The 15000-nt window shown below is 40.6% G+C and overlaps 1 protein-coding gene across 5 annotated transcripts in view; it reads right to left on the bottom strand.

Moving 5' to 3' along the window:
* Positions 1 to 15000, bottom strand: part of LOC124856168 (plexin-A1-like) — a 271437-nt gene that overhangs the window by 166021 nt on the left and 90416 nt on the right. For all 5 annotated transcript variants that reach the window (XM_047346406.1, XM_047346402.1, XM_047346404.1 and 2 more), the window contains exon 4: positions 1856 to 1996. In XM_047346406.1, the coding sequence (XP_047202362.1) occupies positions 1856 to 1996 (141 nt within the window). The remainder of the gene's footprint in view (positions 1 to 1855; positions 1997 to 15000) is intronic.

The following is a 15000-nucleotide window of genomic DNA, read 5'->3' as shown; positions in this document are numbered from 1 at the left end:
CCCATCTAGCACAAGTATTGGGCCAAGGGAATGCCATGATATGGCAGCCCAAACCATCACTGATCCACCCCCATGCTTCACTCTGGGCATGCAACAGTCTGGGTAGTATGCTTCTTTGGGGCTTCTCCACACCGTAATTCTCCCGGATGTGGGGAAAACAGTAAAGGTGGACTCATCAGAGAACAATACATGTTTCACATTGTCCACACCCCAAGATTTGCGCTCCTTGCACCATTGAAACCGACGTTTGGCATTGGCATGAGTGACCAAAGGTTTGGCTATAGCAGCCCGGCCGTGTATATTGACCCTGTGGAGCTCCCGACGGACAGTTCTGGTGGAAACAGGAGAGTTGAGGTGCACATTTAATTCTGCCGTGATTTGGGCAGCCGTGGTTTTATGTTTTTTTGGATACAATCCGGGTTAGCACCCGAACATCCCTTTCAGACAGCTTCCTCTTGCGTCCACAAGTAATCCTGTTAGATGTGGTTCGTCCTTGGTGGTATGCTGACATTACCCTGGATAGCGTGGCTCTTGGTCACAGATGCGCCAGCAAGACGTACACCAACAATTTGTCCTCTTTTGAACTCTGGTATGTCACCCATAATGTTGTGTGCATTTCAATATTTTGAGCAAAACTGTGCTCTTACCCTGCTAATTGAACCTTCACACTCTGCTTTTACTGATGCAATGTGCAATCAATGAAGACTGGCTACCAGGCTGGTCCAATTTAGCCATGAAACCTCCCACACTAAAATGACAGGTGTTTCACTTTCATTGTCCAACCCCTGTATTCCAAGGCTTTCAAATATTGTAGGTATAAAACCGTTATAACCACTGTTGTGAAGGAACATGTTCGAATAAACGCATTCATAAGTGGAGCTCAATTTTTTGACTGTGCTATTTTATTTTACATGATGAACTTGAGGTGAACGCAGCTCATCCTGACCTCAATAAACGGTATTCTATTGCAAAGTGAATAAAATATTTTAACCATTTTGAGGTGTCAAACAACAGTAGGTAAGCAGCGAGCTGGTTAAGCTGTTCTGTATGTTTAAAATCCTTGTGTTTACTGCTAAACAATTGCATTTCCAATCATGCCAGGCCATGCCTATACATACAGCTTTTTTTCCTCCAGCAACCTATTTTACTGTAGACCATCAAGAAATATCTTCCCATTATGCTGAACCCCATTTCCGATCCTTTCTCCTCCCTCCGTCTCGGCATCCGTCACTCACACCGCTAATGAGACAGAAAAACGAGGGGAGCAGCTGGGCCTGGGGAGCAACAGAGATGCGACATGCTCTCCTCTTCCTCCTCACTCCCCTGCTTCTTCCTCCATCCAGCTCACCATTAAAACAGAACAACCTTCACCAGAGGTGGGGGGCTGCTAATAACCACTTGAACACACACACACACCACATGTGACCTGTAACATTCCCAATACATCTCTCTGTGAAATGTCTTGATTATAAGCAAACTGTCAGAGCGGTAATGTTTAGCTGGTGTGAATGTGTGCTGCCTTGCAATTAAATCCAGTGGGGATGCAATGTGCAGTGATCGTGCAGTGGGAAGGAAAGTTAACATATACACAAATAATGGCTAATGGGGGTGAGATTTGCTCTGGACACTTGGTAACAAGACTACTTTGGGGGAGCTGATGTTTCATTCCAATTAAATTGCGAGTGAATGTAAATCACCTGTAGTAAAACAATTTAATGAGGCTCACTGTTGATAGTTACATGTGTGTTTGTGTTTAACATGTGTAAGAACTTCCTGCACCTATTTCTGGATCCCAGCTGCACAGGCAGAGGTGTTGGATATAATATCTGCAGAGTGTTTCCAGCAATAAACTCACCTGTCTGTCAGTCAGAGTATAGATGTGCTGCAGGTCAGGGCTGAACAGCATGTCTCTCAGTAAAGGACTTCCTCCTTCGCTGACGGTCACCTTCTCATAAAGCACTGAAGGATGGTTGGAGCTCACAGAGTTCACCAAGATCTATGAAAATACACAGGAAACCCCATTCAAATGTGTACTGACGTAAATTGACAAGGGATACATTAAACACAGGCAAGAACGTTTTGCTGTAAACAGCTATACTTTTCCAATTACACAAAGTCTGAAGAAGATACTACACGTGTTTATGGTTATAATAGCAGCAAAGACTGTTTCAAAAGCCAATATTTGAAAAAAAAAAAAAAGCCTATTTTCGAGTGCACAGTTCTCAAACTTTATTACAGGCTTGACAAATTACTTTGTTAATTGAAATGTGGTCTACCCCAACAACCAAAAATGTATTTTAGGAAACAGTTCTGTCATAAACCCGCAGAGACGAGCACACTCTCTGAGCTGCCTTTGGTCATTCATAAATTACTGATCATGCCAGAAGCTGCACACATGAGAGCTTTAAAACAATTCTGACCATCATTGCCGAACCTAAGAGGGCATGAAGTGGAGCTCTTGCCGCGTCAATACAGAGCATAAAACACAAATCATACTTTATTTTCAAGCATAACTGCTGCTGAAGAAACTGATTGAGAATGCACTTATTTGGAATAAAAACCTGCTTGGCTAAAGCATAAGCAAACAAACCTAACCATGTTCAGGAGCAAACATCAGCATGCTCACCAAACAGCCTGTATGGAAACACTCAGATTTTATTTCTTAGCTTCCGTGAATAATTTGCTCAGATTTGGAGCGTAATGGTGCAGATACAAGACAGGAGATTGGCTGGCAGAGATGGCTGTGTGCCAAATCCATCTCAGCAGCAAATGAAAAGTGCAGAGCGACAGTGGTGGGGGGTGGGTTGGGGCAAGCATCGCCTCTGTATTACCGAGCTTTGTAGGCCGGTGCCGCTATCAGCACACAGTGACAAGGGAAAATGAACCTGAACACACACACACACACACACACACACACAAATAGGTTCACATACACACAGGTGAAAAAAAGGGTAGATGAAAGCTGACGTACACAGAAAGAGACAGATACATATAATAATGTTGTATGCACTTTGATGTGTACATGCACGCAGAGACAGAGGAAGAAACACATGGCTGGGTGCTGAAAACACACTATACAATGGAAGAATTTATTTACAATCTCACCAAAAGAAACCAGAGGCAACAATCCCATTATCTCCCTCTGCCTCTGTGTGAGCGTGTGTGTGCAACAAAGAGAGATAGAGAGATAGAGTGAAAGAGCTCATAAGGCTGTGATAAAGCACTGGAGATGAGAGGAAATATGGATGTTATTATCTAGATAATGGGGCCGTAAACAAAGGATACATTTCATTCAGGGATGGCTAGCAAACGCACATCGCTGCACAGTTTATATGTCCACACAAAGTGGTTGATATGCACAGGGAGGAAAAGAAATGCTTTTGTTCTCTGAACACCCAGCATCTGACAAATATGAGACTTTTCCAGTTCACTGGCTAATGACCAGTCCAAGCCTAGACTGGTTCTGGGCACAGAAAGATGAGATAATACAGAAAAAGAAAGACTGGCTTTTTCTGTCAGCCTTCCTGTTTTCTGTTTGACTCCATCTGCTTGTCAGTCTGTGCATTCTCTAGTTTGCACAATCCCCAAATTGCAAACTGATCACATCATCCAGTCTTTGTTTCTGTCCACACCTTTATTGCTCTCAGGATGCACATCTGCCACTGAGAATGCAGTTTATCTGCTCCACAGACATTTCTCAAGAAATGTGCTGGCAGAACAATCAGGACAAGAAAGATGAGAACACGGGACAGCGAGGGAGTGAGTTGGGTGACGTGTGAAAACATCGCTAATAAATCCTTTCAATCAATTTGTTCTACAGGCGTGGCAGCCAAGGCTGGCCGGAGGAACGGGCGGACAACAAAAGATTGAGGGAAGTATAAAGTGAACAAATGGGCGGAGGAATGAAAAGGTGGGTGTGTTGGATACGTAAACGTCTAATTAAATCAAACTCAATGACTGTGCCTTGGAATGCTGCGTTTAATCTAATAAGGTTAAGCAAACGTGTGTCCTGCCAAGCCTTGGTTGCATTTGTGTTGCTTTTCATATTCATCATGGAGCAGCTATTAACGTGCAAAAGACAGTTTGATTTACAAAACCAAAAGTTTATCCTTCCATCGTTGTCTATGCTCAGCTTGGTGAATGCACACAATCCAAGCTGAGAAATGAATTCAACAGTCTGCAGAGTGACAGGACAAGGTGCCTCAGTTTCATTGTTTCCTCTGTATTGTTTAGCTCTCTACTAAGTGCTTGATGGATGGCTTCACAGAATGATGCTGTGCTTGTGCTTTCGAAACAAGCCACAATCATATTCTCTTGTCGGCGTGTATAATGTAACATTAACAGACTTTAAACACATTTGAGGCATTGCTATAAGTAAGGGGGTAAGAAAAACAGGAAGGAGAACAAACAACAAATCACGTTAACTTACTGCCTTGAAAAAAAAATAGTGGAGTTCTTTTTTTTTTTTATTTTTTTATTTACATTACAAACACAAACCTTGATGTATTTAATTGGAGTTTTATGAAACAAATTTAAGTGGAAGCAAAAAAATTCAGTGTTTTCAAATAGTACAAATTCAAATCTGAAAAGTAAATAGTGCATTTATATTTAGCCCTTTTCATTCTGATACCCCCAAATAAAATCCAACGCAGCCATCTCAATACAGAAGTAATCAAGTTAGCAAATAGAGCCCACCTTTGTGTAATTTAATCTCAGTATAAATCAAGCACTTCTGTGAAGGCCCTGAGAGGTTTGTTAAAAACATAAGTGATAAAAAGAACATAACAGATTATGCAGCACCCTCATTCAAAAATGGGAAGAGTATGGCACAAGAGAAAACCTACCAAGACATTGCCGCCCATATAAACTGACAGACCAGGCCAGGCGAAGAGATGATTAATCAGAGAAGCAGCTAAGAGGCCCATGGCAACTCTAGAGGAGCTGGAGAGATGCATTGCTTAGGTGGGAGCAAATGTTAGCCTTTATGAGAAAACGGCAGGAAGATAGTCAGTGTTCCAAGAAAGCCACAAAAAGTCCTGTTTCCAGTTTGCAAACACGTGGAAGAAGCTGCTCTTTTCAGACCAGACCAAAACTGACATTTTTAGCCAAACATAACATTTAAAAGATCAAAGCCAGATGGTTCACCGATACTGAGAGAACCTCCAACTTACAATTCTTGTTTATTCCATTGGTGGTGATGGTTGCCAGCGGAAAAAGAAACTGGGAATAAACAGAGAGAAAGAAGATGTTTGTGCTCTCTGGAGAATGCTGTCCTTACAATACAGAAGAGAATGACATCTAAAATCTTATACAGTGAAAACGAAAAATCTTGTGAAAGGGTAACTTCAGCTGCAACCCTTTTAAATGGACCATTTCCAACTTTCCTCAACATCCCTATGGACTTTATTACCAGACATTCTGAAACCCTGCATAATCCCTGTGAGAGAAAATACGACTGCAAGTAAATAAACTAACACCAAACAATCACCACAATGTAACATTCCTGAATACCACCCATAATCCTCCTCCTACAACATCTAACATTCATTTCTCATCTGTGCTATTAGCATTAACATCTCCCCTCTGCCTGCCGATCCACCAAAAAGCCCCCGGTGTTGGGTTTTATCTGTGCCAGGCAGGCCTGGTTAGCTCCGATAGAAATACTGGATAGCTCGCTGATGATTGGGAGGGCTGGAAATATGAGGCTGTGAGAGGTGGGTGATAAGACAGTGGCACACCGATGAAAATGATGCCCGTCATGGCGGCAAGTTAGAAGTGACGGAGTGTGGATTAATTTTCCCATTTTCTAACATGGATGTCCTGTGTGGGATGAAAGAGGGAGCGAAGAAAGGGAGTGGCTAAAGTAGCTGGGAAGGAGTCTTGCAGAAAATTGTTGCTTTAGGATGTCAACTAAAAGGAGAGGAGCAAATGTATAGAGGAGGTAAAGAAAGGGATGGAATGCTCCATGATAATTAAAATCAAATGGAATGGACCGAAACAGTCCAGGTGTTCCCATGTAGGTCCAAGAGCTGCAGAACCACACAGCTTAGGTAATGTATTTGACATGGATTTCACAGGAAAGTGTAAACATAAAGCATACAAGGATCTCGACTAGCATGAACAGAATTGGGAACATACGGCACAGAAAAGTGGTAAACTTGACAATAACTATGTGCAATCATGCATAATGGCAGCAGGCCTCTACATTCCTGCCTTTGATGTGACAGGAGGCCCCCATCGTAAATGTCCATGTGTTTAAAAGGGCCCAGTAAAGTGGGGAGTTTAACGTGGAGCTCTGCAGAACAAAAGGAAATGAAAAGCACAGCATGAAGGTGATGATGACCAGGAGAAAATTGATAGTCAACAGAGACTGCACTGATAGGAGTCATGGGAAAGTTGAGGGAGTGAAAACAGAACAACACACTGTTGTCAATTAATTGCATAATATGATGAAAAGCAGCAGAAAAACTATAAAATGTATCTCTAAAGATGACTTTTCAAGCAGGAATGAAATTTTAAACTTAGCATTTAAAGTCAATATGGATGAAAAGATAAACATCTCCTGATAATACAACTTTATTCCAAATGTCACCATTATTTCTGGAGCAAGTGGGAGTTCTAGCAGTAAAAAAAACTATTATACAGCATTTTTGGGAAACAGCCTGAGTAATGCTAGCTCCTTTTGAAATGCTCTGATTTCATCTGTTTTGCCTGTCTTAGCAGTTTTCTATCTGCAGCACTGATATTCAGCTAGAAGACTGGAATCACTCTCTTCTTATCGCATCGTAGCTTGGCAGGATCTGAGCTGTGCAAGACACACAGATCTATCAGATGCTCTTAAACAGCAACAGATGCTACAAAAAAAACACGTTTTACTCGGTATCGACTGTCTAGGTAGGTGTGTTTCAGTTTCTAACAGTTGGTTCATGTGCTGCATAGCATTGCTGAAAATAAATTGCGTTTCAATGGCTTATTAGGAGCTACTGACATCTGACTAGTGACCCTGCATAGAGACAAAGGGATCCTACAATCTGGGTTGGGTCAGAGTGTCTGTCTCTGGTTTTGATGTGTACAAGAATTTCAGAAAGGTAATGTTTTGAAAAATACTGTATTGCCGTGTTTTTGACCCTTTCGGATTGTACAAACAGAAACTGACAGAGTCACCTGGTTACAATGGTCACCTCTGCTTCAGCATATTAGATCATTGCTATCATGGCTTGATGATGGGGAGAGGTGGCCAAGTGGTTAGAACAGGAGGTTTGTGTTCCGGAGGGGAACACAAGGGGCCAGGTTTGTATCCCACAGATTGCCACTCTGGGTCCCTGAGCAAGACCCTTAGCCCCAGAATGCTCCCCAGGCACCGCACAATGGCAGCCCACTGCTCCCTATAAGGGATGGGTTAAATGCAGAGGACAAATTTCATTGTACATGTGCAATGACCAATAAAGATGATTATTATTATTATTATTATGAAAAACTAGGAGTGTTTGCAGTGTGCCTCTTTGTTCTGGTTCAAAACTAATGCATTCATGTCTTTAATTTCACTCATTTTCAACGGACCAAGAACGAAACTCGAAACAGATTGATTGAGAAGAAGGAAAAACTTTTAAAGTGAAAACAGGTTGCACCACTGTCCGTAGCCGACACATTCCTGATGAATGTGTTGAAGAACATCGTGCTCAACTGAAAATGGAAGTTGATCCACACCTTGCTTCTCCAACAACAGAAAAAAGAAAACACCGTTTAAAGTGTGGAGAACTTACTTTGAGTGTACAGAAAAGATTTATCTACTTGTCAATAAAATGTTTCCTCATTTCTATTAAAAGGGGTCTATTCTCCAAAATAAGCAAATTTCAAAGTGCTAATAAATGTAAATGCTACATATAATTTAGATTAGATGTAATAAATCAAAAATAATAGAACCTTTTTACTGACATTACCATACTTGTACCAGGCCTGGTATAAATAGAACTGGATAATAAGATGAAAAACTAAATATAACTGCAATAATCCAGATGTTAGATTGTTTTAAAACAAAAAAGTACATTTGTTGTTTTCTGTTTTACATAGTGATTAGGTCATGTTTTAAATTTGTTGATTGGAATTTCTGGCGTCATACAACAAAACTGTGGAATGTTTACTCAGATCAATGAAAAACTCACTGCTCCATATTAAAAGCATAGCTAATAACAAACTAACTCCTTAGGTGGCAGCACAGATCAGCATATAGTTTGTAAAAAATATCAGGAGTGGCTAACAAAGAATAGCTGCTGCCTGTGTTTCTTTCGGTGGTCTAAAAATGCCTTGTTTGAAAGAATCCAGACCAAAGCACACACTTACTACTAACTAGATTACTTTCAACCCTCCAATTTAAACTACTTAATGACACATTTAACAAATTATTAACCCATTAACAGAAATGTGACACCTTTGAGCCTCTACAGAACGAAGCAGAAACACATCAACACATAAATGTTGCCAAGAGAGAGAATCTCATTCATGTATAACAACACGTCTGCAATAAATATTTCCATCTGATCCACGGTTGGCTGTGTTTTAAAGGTGGGAGCAGATGGACCATCACACATGAGTGATTGCCATGATATAGCTATGGGACAAATCCCCCACTACTAACACATACACACACATTCTCAGCATATGTGCCCGACACATAGATGGGCTTTGAGTAAACCTTAACCATATGTAGGTCAGACACTTAGATATCAGGCAGCCTTTGCCTCATTAGAACCGTGACAGACTAAGAGGCAGAGTGACATTGATGGAGGAGATGTGCCCTCAAACACATCTACTCACACAAACAGTGGAATGTGAGCCTGCTCCTATTCAAACACTTCAGGACTAGTTTGTTTAAAGTTAAGAGAAGGAAGGAAAACTAATCTTTTTTTATAAAAACTTACAAAGTTAATTTATCAAATTAGTTCTGTTTCTGTTTACAGCACCAAGTCACATTAGACAAACAGATCTACTTTTTATGGAGAAATATACAATCAAAACAATTTAGTCATAAAGATGACTTCAAATTTAATTAACTAGTTACAATTATTACAATTTAATACATTTCTACAGGTCCGATTATAATCTGTGCGGAACCTGCAAAAACCGATGGAGGTGGAAAATTTAAGACAAATACAAATACTTTTTTCAAAAGTCTTCTTTTAATCTTCTCTCATACTTATCCAAAGCTGAATAATCCTGCAACCAAATTCCAGACTACTTTTTATCAAAACATGGAAATTTTAATATCAGCCCTGATGTTTCAGGGCCCGGCTGCACCTGACACATTCCATCAGACGCATTGAAGTCCTGCTGATGTGTTTAGATCTGTGTAATCTGCCCTGCTCTTTTGTATCAGATTACTTGCGATGCCGATTCTTATTGATGGCTTTGGCATTCATCCACATGTCTGCACCGCTATTATTCGTGTGTGTGAACCTGCGGCCTTTTGCCAGCAGTGCACGCTAAAGGTCACAGTCTTCCACACTCACACACAGCTGCAGAAACATGCAACAGGCCTGACCTACATGTGGCGTTATTCTCCCGCCGTGTGTGCATGCATGCTATATACAGCAAGTCAACAGCAAATAAAATGTATTCATCAATGTTAAGGGCTTTAATTCCCACACTCGCTGAAATTAAAAGACCTTGTCATTCCTCTCTATCTGCTCCACTATCTTTTCCTTCTGTATTCGCAAATTCATATCCCTCTCTCACCTGAGTGTTCCTACCGTCACTTAATCTCTCGTTTTTCCTCCCTCCCTGCTTCTCTTCCTGAGAATTAAATGCCTTTAGCAAGCAGTCGTCAGATAAGTGCATGTAGCGAGTTGCTAGACATGGCGCAGCGGCAGCATTTCATCTTCCATCACTAAATCACACTAACTCAATCATCAGCATGGAGCTACACACACACACACCCAGCTGCAAGTGTGAGCAGCGCCACGTCTAGAGAGGTGCTTTACTATGACTGATTTTATCAGTTGTCTTGCAAACGGGGGAAGAAATTGCACCACAACATTATCATATACAATAAGATGAGGCTCTAAGATAGAGCTGTCCAATTGAACGCCTTTTTTAGTGTCGCAATTCAAATGAGAAAAGACCCCCTCTTACACAGAGGTGCAACACAAATCCCTTATGGGATATCTCAGCCGAAACAATATTACACATTTACATCAATGGCTGCTGAGAAGTTATTTGCAGTAAAGTAGTAACATGCACATAGATTTAAAGTGTATATGTGCACATGAGTGGAGCAACTTGTCACATTGCTCCTGTAGTGAGGCAGGGCCCCTGCCTGTAGTGAGGCATTACTGGATGACTGCAGAGCATCGGAGCCAGTGAGGGGAAAAAAGGAGAAAGCACTGCTAACAAGCTGCTCGCTGCCAGCCTTATCACAGGCAGGAAGGTGGGGAAAACTAAACAAAGATGGGGAAGAGAGCTTAATGAAATGAGGGAGGACCAATGCAATAATACACAGAGTGAGTGAGTGAGTGAGTGAGTGAGTGAGTGTGTGTGTGTGTGTGTGTACTTCTTGCTGAGTGAGAACCAATTTTTGTATTTTTATTGCAAAGTGAGTACATTTTGACAAAGTGAGTACATTTTGACAAAGTGAGGACGTTTTCCTGGTCGTCACTTTTCCAAATTCCGTTCTTGGGACAGGGGTTGGGTTTAGGACTAGGGTATGAATTGAGTTATTGTTAGGGTTAGGGTTAGGTATTAACTGGTTAGGGTTGGTGTTAGGGTCAGGGTTAGGCACTAAAAATCAAGGAAAATGAATGGAAGTCAATGGAAGTAACTGAAAAGTCCTCATAAATATAGTAAAACACGGATGTGTGTGTGTGTGTGTGTGTGTGTAGCTTTGCAAAAGCCAAAAGAGAGTGGAGTGTTTGTATTGAGAGAGTAGGAGTAGAGGAGGCTGAAGACTGAAGTGTGTGTGCTAGCTTTTGTATGCAAGCATTTGCATGAGAATCAAATAGCTTCAGTACAGTAAATACATTATTAAGTCAGAGATAAGAAGAGGAAAAAGAACATAAAGCATGCATGCACACACACTCCTACTCTTGACGTGAAACCATGCAGTGAAACCATGCAGCTTGACCCACCATTTACAGACTATATCAGCCATTTACTGGGATTATAGCAAGTGAGACCTCATCCTCAGCTGTTATTACTGAGGCAGGTGTGTGCGTGAGTGTCTTCCTATGGGAGAGCCAAAGTGATTACATGGCCACTGGTGCCTCTAATAACATCTTTTAGTGGAAGGGAGAAGGAGAAAGGATGGGTGGGGGTAAGATTAGCGATTTCCATCTTTCTTGGGGATAACCAGAAAGATTCTAGGAGGTATTTTGACTGTGCTGTCTGCTTTGTGAGTGTGTGTGTGTGTAAAGGTTTGCAATGGATGTAACACAAGATTCTTAAGGGAGAATGGCCAGAACCACGTTTTGGACTGATGTGTGCCAAACCATTTCTAACCGCAAAAAACCACCCACGTTCTCCGCTCTGCTTGTTACACTTCACCCTCCTCCTGATCGGACTTCTGGAAAAGCTACTTTGGTCACCCTGATCTTCTCTCTTTACCTTTATTTTTTTGGTTTTGACACTTCGTTTCCTCTCTTAATCTGCCTCTGTTCTTTAAGAGCCATCTCTCAGCGGTATCATCCTCTGTTTCTCCAAAAACACAGTCAAAAGGGAAACAGCCTTAATAGTATAAAGTAAGTTGACAAACTGAAAACTCAAATGAGCACAGGGTGGAAGAAACCATTTAGGAGTAAAGTCAGTGAAGGAGTAAAGGAAGGGTGGTGGTTTAAATTGGAGATTTCAAACACAGAAAGCACACCAACGTACAAAGTTTGGCAGTTATAAAGTGTGTGGAATGCCGATGGTTTTTAAAATGAGCTTTTATAGTGTGGTTTACAGTGATTTATAGTTGTGGTTGCACTTGTGTCTATCCTTCATCTGGGAGAGCCAGTAACTGGGATACAGTTTTATGTGCTTTTTTTCTGCATTTCTGTTTTTCCTTAATTAGAGCATATATGCTTTGTCACATAATCACATATTTCACTATATTTTATTGTTGTTTTTTTTTATATATATAACTTCAACTACTGCATACAAGTCTGTGTTTGTGCTCATATGCTTTTTATTCAACCCATCTGAGTCAATATTTTGTAGAACAAGCTTTTGGGGTGATTTTGGCTTCAAATCTTTTGGTGCAGGTCTGTACCAGCTTTGTACGCCTAGTGACAGAGAGATTTAGTTTCTTTGCAAACTGTCTTGAGCTCAGTCACATTGGATGGAGAGAAACGTTGAAGTCCTGCCAAAGATGCTTAATTGGAGTTAGGTCTGAACTTTGACTGGGCCATTGTAACACAAAATTATTATTTGATCTCATTCCAATGCAGCTCTGGATGTATGCTTAGGCTTGTTGTCCTGCTGGAAGGTGAACCTCCACCCCAGTCTCAGGTCATTTGCAACCTCTAAATGGTTTTCTTGGCTTTTCTTTCTGCCACACTACAGTAAAGGCCAGATTTGTGAAGAGCAAGACTAACAGTTAACAGATTCTCCCCCAGAGTTACCATGGGGCTCTGGGCTGCTTCTCTGAATATTGCTCTCTTTGCTTGGTCTTTAGTTTCGGCAGAAAAAGAGATACAAATCTGTTACACTAATCTCTACACATTGGCATGACAACCTCAAAACAATCCTAGCACAGAGTTACGAAGGAGGTGAAAGAAAGCAGTCAGTCTGTCTGTCTGTCTGTCTGTGTCTAACACGTTACAGTAGTGTCATGAAGCGAGCACTGAGGAAAAACTCAGAAGGACAAAAATAAGAGTTTTTCTTATGACTTTTATTAGGGATGTGATATGTGACCTGTAGGTCTGGAGGGGGTTCTGCTGTTAGTTTAACCCGGTTGGGCTGTATTTGTGTTTGTCTGTGAGGCAGAGCTCTGTTTTTCTTGGCATGAGGCTGAATGCAATGCTTTCTGCTGGGCGTCAGAGAAAGATGTTCTCATGGATGAGGCTAAAGTAATGCAGGTAATCTGGAGGACAGAGTGGCCGAAAGTGTTTCAGGTTAAAAGACAGTCGGCCATACTTGTTTGGCTGACTGTCACCTGACAACAGAACTTGACACCTGATAACAGAACTGAGCATGCATTCATGTAACACTAACAAGCATTCATGGAGTATTTTCTTTACTGGTGAGTAAAGCACTTTTCCAATAAAGCTGCTTTAATAGTTTTTGTATGCACATATGTAATGTTGGAATTTAGCCCTTCAGTTTCATTTTTTTGGGTGAAGTTCAGCATCTCCTCCCAAGGAATGACAACATTAGACTCTTTCTGTAACCAAAAGCACGTCTGACTCAGAGGTATGACAAAACAAAAACTAACCATTTTCCTCAAAGACCACCCACATATTTCTAACCCTTGTTTGAGCAGATTTGTTTAACTCAAGATCCACTCCTGAGAACCCGCAACTTTAACTGGAACAAGGAGACACTGGATAAAAGTTAAAGCGGACTGGCTTTCATGTATCTCCTATGCTCTTTTAGCACTTTTTTCTTCTGCTTTTTTATCTCTTTGTTGTTCATTTTGCAATCATCTCCTCTTCATATGTTTATATCTCTCTCAATCTCTTCCAGCTCCCTCCCTGCTCATTGTGCTCTCATAGTGTGCTGTAATGGTCCGCAGGGAAGGTCTTGGCTGCTGCCCTCTAAATAAAAGGAGCATGACTGATTTAAGAACCAAAAGACTGGACAGAGGGAAAAAAGAAGATCCCTTTTCATGTGTGTATATATGAAAGACAGAGAAAGGCACAGGGTGAGAAAAAGACTGAGTGAAGTCAAGTTCAAACTTAAATAAAATGAAAAAATGTCAGAAGAAACATAATGGATGGAAACAAAGAGTGGAACAGTTCTAATTGGACCTGGTATGAAATAAATCCACATTTACACCTGTGTAATACTGTGTTTGAACAAGGGAGAGCAGATTCAGAAAATAAAAGCAGATATGCACCCTGCACACACCACAAATGAATGCTGTAATAAGATCTTGCAACATTAACATGTTATGTATGTCTGTTTTGTTAAGTTGTCAGCATGAGGGAAGCTATTATTAAGAGCCCTGGATATGAAGGTGGGTGGCCCAAGTTCCACACCTTGTTGAAGCTTCAATGTTGCTTTAACAGGCTATTTGAGAGCCATGCAGTCTTTATTTTATTTGTAAAAATACAGAATGGGAGCATTTTGAGTTAGACAAATATAAGAACTGCAAACTGGTTAAACCTGGACCGGAATATTCCACGCAGATTTTAAGTTCTATAAAACCCTGTTTGCGACCTTTCAAACACTTACGCATTCTGAGGTTTTTCCAAAAATATTGCAAAAACCTTGTCATTAGTAGCAGTGAAATTCCCAATACTATCGATCTGTAAGCACAGTAAAGGAGAAAAGCCACACAACACCACACCTTGCTAACGATTATAAAGCTGGTGTCTCAGCTACCAGCAAGCAGACTCCAGCACCTTTTAAACCATTTGTGTGGCAGCAGTTTAAGTACTTGGTAAAAAAAAAAAAAAAAAAAAACTCAATTTACGCTTAATAAGAATAGCATGACTAACTGATTAGCCACAAATGATGCTAAAGCTACCATTGGCTATGTAGTTTCCAACTGGGACTGAATTTTAAGGAATCTGGAAAATCTGGACTGTATTTGATCTTCTTTAGTTTGCCATCTAAAACACTAACACAAAACAAAATTTTATTAAAAGACAGTTTTATGAAAGAATTATGAAATGTCGATGCTTTTCCGACAATAGAATTGAAAATGAGCTAAAATATTCTACAATGATTACAAAAATCTGATTTAAAAACCTTTTGCTCTTTTTAGTTAAAATTATAGGGAAAAAAGAGGATTTCTCATTTTGCAAAAACATTTTAAAACCCTCACTCTGAACCCATGTGTGTTGTCTCAAGAGGTGAATGTAT

The sequence above is a fragment of the Girardinichthys multiradiatus genome, chromosome 20 (assembly GCF_021462225.1).
Source record: "Girardinichthys multiradiatus isolate DD_20200921_A chromosome 20, DD_fGirMul_XY1, whole genome shotgun sequence".
NCBI classification, from domain to species: Eukaryota; Metazoa; Chordata; class Actinopteri; order Cyprinodontiformes; family Goodeidae; genus Girardinichthys; species Girardinichthys multiradiatus.
This window is presented reverse-complemented; position numbering and strand designations above follow the sequence as displayed.